The following is a 3,079-nucleotide window of genomic DNA, read 5'->3' on the forward strand; positions in this document are numbered from 1 at the left end:
GTATATATTTAAGCCTACATTCTGCGTGTGCAGACACAAACTCCATCAGAAGTTTGTAACCATCATCTGTTAATAAAGCCAACAGACAGCTGATCCATCTGGGATCGGCTGCTGCCGTCATCAGAAATACGTCTCGTGACGCTCCAGAGAAAAGGACGTATAAAGACACATCTCTCTTCTCACACCTCCTCCTTGGCTCCTGCACTCGTATCTCCTGTGAGAGGGACTAAGACGCAAGGAAGAGACGCGAACGAGGGGAACGTGGATGCGTAAACGGCACGTACCCATTGTGTTGATGGTGGACCGAGCTCCTCCCAGCTGCCTTTATTTTGATAAGCTTCACTCTCACAACTCTCAAAATACAATGTTTTTCCTGTTCTGCTAATGCATTCTCTCCATAAATTAATGTGTTTTGTGTTTGTGTTTTTCTCTGCTGCTGTCTGGACTCGTCACACTTTACTGTCAGTAAACTGATGCTCATGGTATGTTACGTCCTGCTGCACATGCTCTGTTAGCTTTGTTTGCACCCTGAGCAGTATTCTTACTGTTTGCATTGTTAGCAGTGTCATTACTGCTAGCAGTGTTAGCAGTTTTGTAACAGTTAGCATTGTTGGCAGTATTATTAATGTTAGCATGTTAGCGAAGGAAGGAAGATGCTTTAAATCCTCTGAGGTAAATTTATCTGCCAAACTGACAACTGGATGTCTGACATAAAAACACAAACATATTGTATAGAGCAATAGAAGAACATAAACATTAGAAACTACTGAAGAAACAGTTAAGATGATGCTGAACTGAAGAGCTGCTGGAGGAGGGCTAAAAAAAAGTCCTGTCATATTGCACAGACCCAAGCTCCAAGCTGTATTTAGCTATATTTAAAACCATAACTGTTAGTGTTGTTTGATCTATTATTAATGTTAGCTTTGTTAGCAGTATTATTGATGTGAGCTTTTTTTCTCTCCATTAGCAGTGTTAGCTCCATTAACAATTTTAGTGGTGTTAGCTTTATTAATATAGTAAGCAGTTTTAGCACTATTAGCATAGTTTGCAGCGTTAGCTCCATTAACAATGTACGCTGAGTTCACACTTCATTTTCAATGGAAGCCGATGACACGAGGGTCAAGTTGAGCTTTCGTCAGCGCTGCAATGATGCAACGAAGCATCGACCGATCACTTGTTTTTGTTTGTGCTGTTATTCAGCTTAGTTAGCTGGTGCTATGATAGCTTGCACATGGTTGGCGTGATGATGACGTGATGATGGCGTGATGATGACGTGATGATGGCGTGATGATGACGTGATGATGGCGTGATGATGACGCTTTGCTCTGCTCCTCCAGGTTTCACTCTCAACAACACCATCTACCAGCAGCTGGTGGCTCGATACTCTGACCCAGACATGACCATCGACTTTGATAACTTCGTGGGCTGCCTGATGAGGCTGGAGATGATGTTCAGTGAGTCAGACGGAGGCTTACGTAGAGAGCTAATGAAGACAGCAAAAAAAGCTAACAAAGGAAGCTAACGATGAAAGCAAACAAAGAAAGATAACATAGAAAGCAAAAACAAAAAAGCTAAAGAAGAAAGTTAACATAGAAAGCTAACAAAGAAAGGTACCTAGGAAAGCTAACAAAAAGGTAACAGAAAGATAACGAAGAAACGTAACACGGAAAGCTTACAAAGAAAGACAACATAGAAAGCTAACAAAAAAGTAAACAAGAAACCTAACATAGAGAGCTAACGAAGAAGGAAAACAAAAAGCTAACAAAGAAACCTAATGAAGAAAGCTGACAAAGAAAGCTAACATAGAAAGCAAAAACAAAAAAGCTAAAGAAGAAAGGTAACATAGAAGGCTAACAAAGAAAGCTAATGAAGAAAACTAACAAAGAAACCTTACATAGAAAGCTAAGAAAGAAAGCAAACTGTCAAAATTCTTGTTCAAATGTGAAAGTTTTCTTACTACAACATCAAATAAAGCTTGTTAATCAAAAAAAGAGCCCGTGGAGGATCCCCCGCCCCGACAGAGGTCCTACGTAAGACCCTAACATGGTGGGCTGCTGCAGCCGGCCCCAGGCCTCCTGTCATTTTGCAAAAGTTGCCCCCTAGCAAAGGAAGCTGATGTCCCTGTAAAGAAAGAAAGACAATTAACCGGGGACTCTGTCATGTTTGTCCCTCGTAAAGGTAATTACTGGCTACTGATAGCTCATGTAGCTAGCTGTCTTCTGAGCTAACGAAACAGCTTCAAAACATGAAGTCAGAAAAACTGTGTGATTTCTCTTCCTCCTCAGGGATCTTTAAGAAGCTTGACGCTCACGACAGCGGCTCCATCGAGCTCGACTTCAACCAGGTGAGAACAAAACTATCGTCTGAAGAACACAGACCCAGACCCAGACCCAGACCCAGGTCAGCAGGACTCACCTGTCAGTGAACTAACGTTTCTCTGTCTTCTTCCTGCAGTGGTTAAGCTTCGCCATGATCTGAGCCGCCACTCCATATTCACCTGGAGCTTCAGAGTTCGTCCAGAGCTTCAGAATTCGCCCAGAGCTCCAGTGTTACCGCAGCACGCCATATTCGTGTTTACATCTGCAGCTTCTCTTCCTGTCACTGTTTTATATCCCAACACTACCTGACTGAGTCCATGTAAAGTCAATAAAGTTATTCAGAAACTCGGGTTCTTCACAGTTCGTATTTCAAGGATGGTTTTAGTGTAGAGCATCTAATCTGATGCTCTACACTTGAAAAACACGATAAATAGCCATAAATACACATATATTTAAATACTGCAACATATACCTTTACATATATCAACATATATCAATTTGCATTTGTTTCACACATTTCAATTTGCAAAGTTTCTCATGTAAGGTGATATCCCTGCTGAAAAAAACAGCTTGACCAGTTGGTTAAGATGGTTAAGCTGGTTAAGCAGCTTGTTTGACCCGTTTAAGGTATGTTTCTGACTGATGTTTCCAATAATAATGAGGTAATGTAATCTTTATATACAGTCTGTGGTGCAGGATACAGACTGTACAGATATAATAATAATAATACAAACAGGGGCGTAGCACCAAATTCTGGGCCC

At 41.2% G+C, this 3,079-nt stretch overlaps 1 protein-coding gene across 1 annotated transcript; it reads left to right on the forward strand.

The window, feature by feature from the left end:
• Positions 1 to 953: 953 nt before the first annotated feature.
• On the forward strand, positions 954 to 2,663 carry LOC121966574 (calpain-1 catalytic subunit-like). Its single transcript, XM_042516650.1, has 4 exons — positions 954 to 1,274; positions 1,319 to 1,454; positions 2,286 to 2,344; positions 2,455 to 2,663. Exons 1-4 carry the CDS (start codon positions 1,266 to 1,268, stop codon positions 2,476 to 2,478), a joined length of 228 nt encoding a protein of 75 aa, XP_042372584.1. The 5' UTR covers positions 954 to 1,265; the 3' UTR covers positions 2,479 to 2,663.
• Positions 2,664 to 3,079: the final 416 nt, after the last annotated feature.

The sequence above is a fragment of the Plectropomus leopardus genome, unplaced genomic scaffold, assembly GCF_008729295.1.
Source record: "Plectropomus leopardus isolate mb unplaced genomic scaffold, YSFRI_Pleo_2.0 unplaced_scaffold251, whole genome shotgun sequence".
Taxonomy (NCBI): domain Eukaryota; kingdom Metazoa; phylum Chordata; class Actinopteri; order Perciformes; family Serranidae; genus Plectropomus; species Plectropomus leopardus.

Coding starts and splice junctions, on each gene's coding strand:
- LOC121966574 (XM_042516650.1), top strand. Junction 1,455..2,285: donor GAGGCTGGAGATGATGTTCA/GTGAGTCAGACG, acceptor CTTCCTCCTCAG/GGATCTTTAAGAAGCTTGAC. Junction 2,345..2,454: donor TCGAGCTCGACTTCAACCAG/GTGAGAACAAAA, acceptor TTCTTCCTGCAG/TGGTTAAGCTTCGCCATGAT.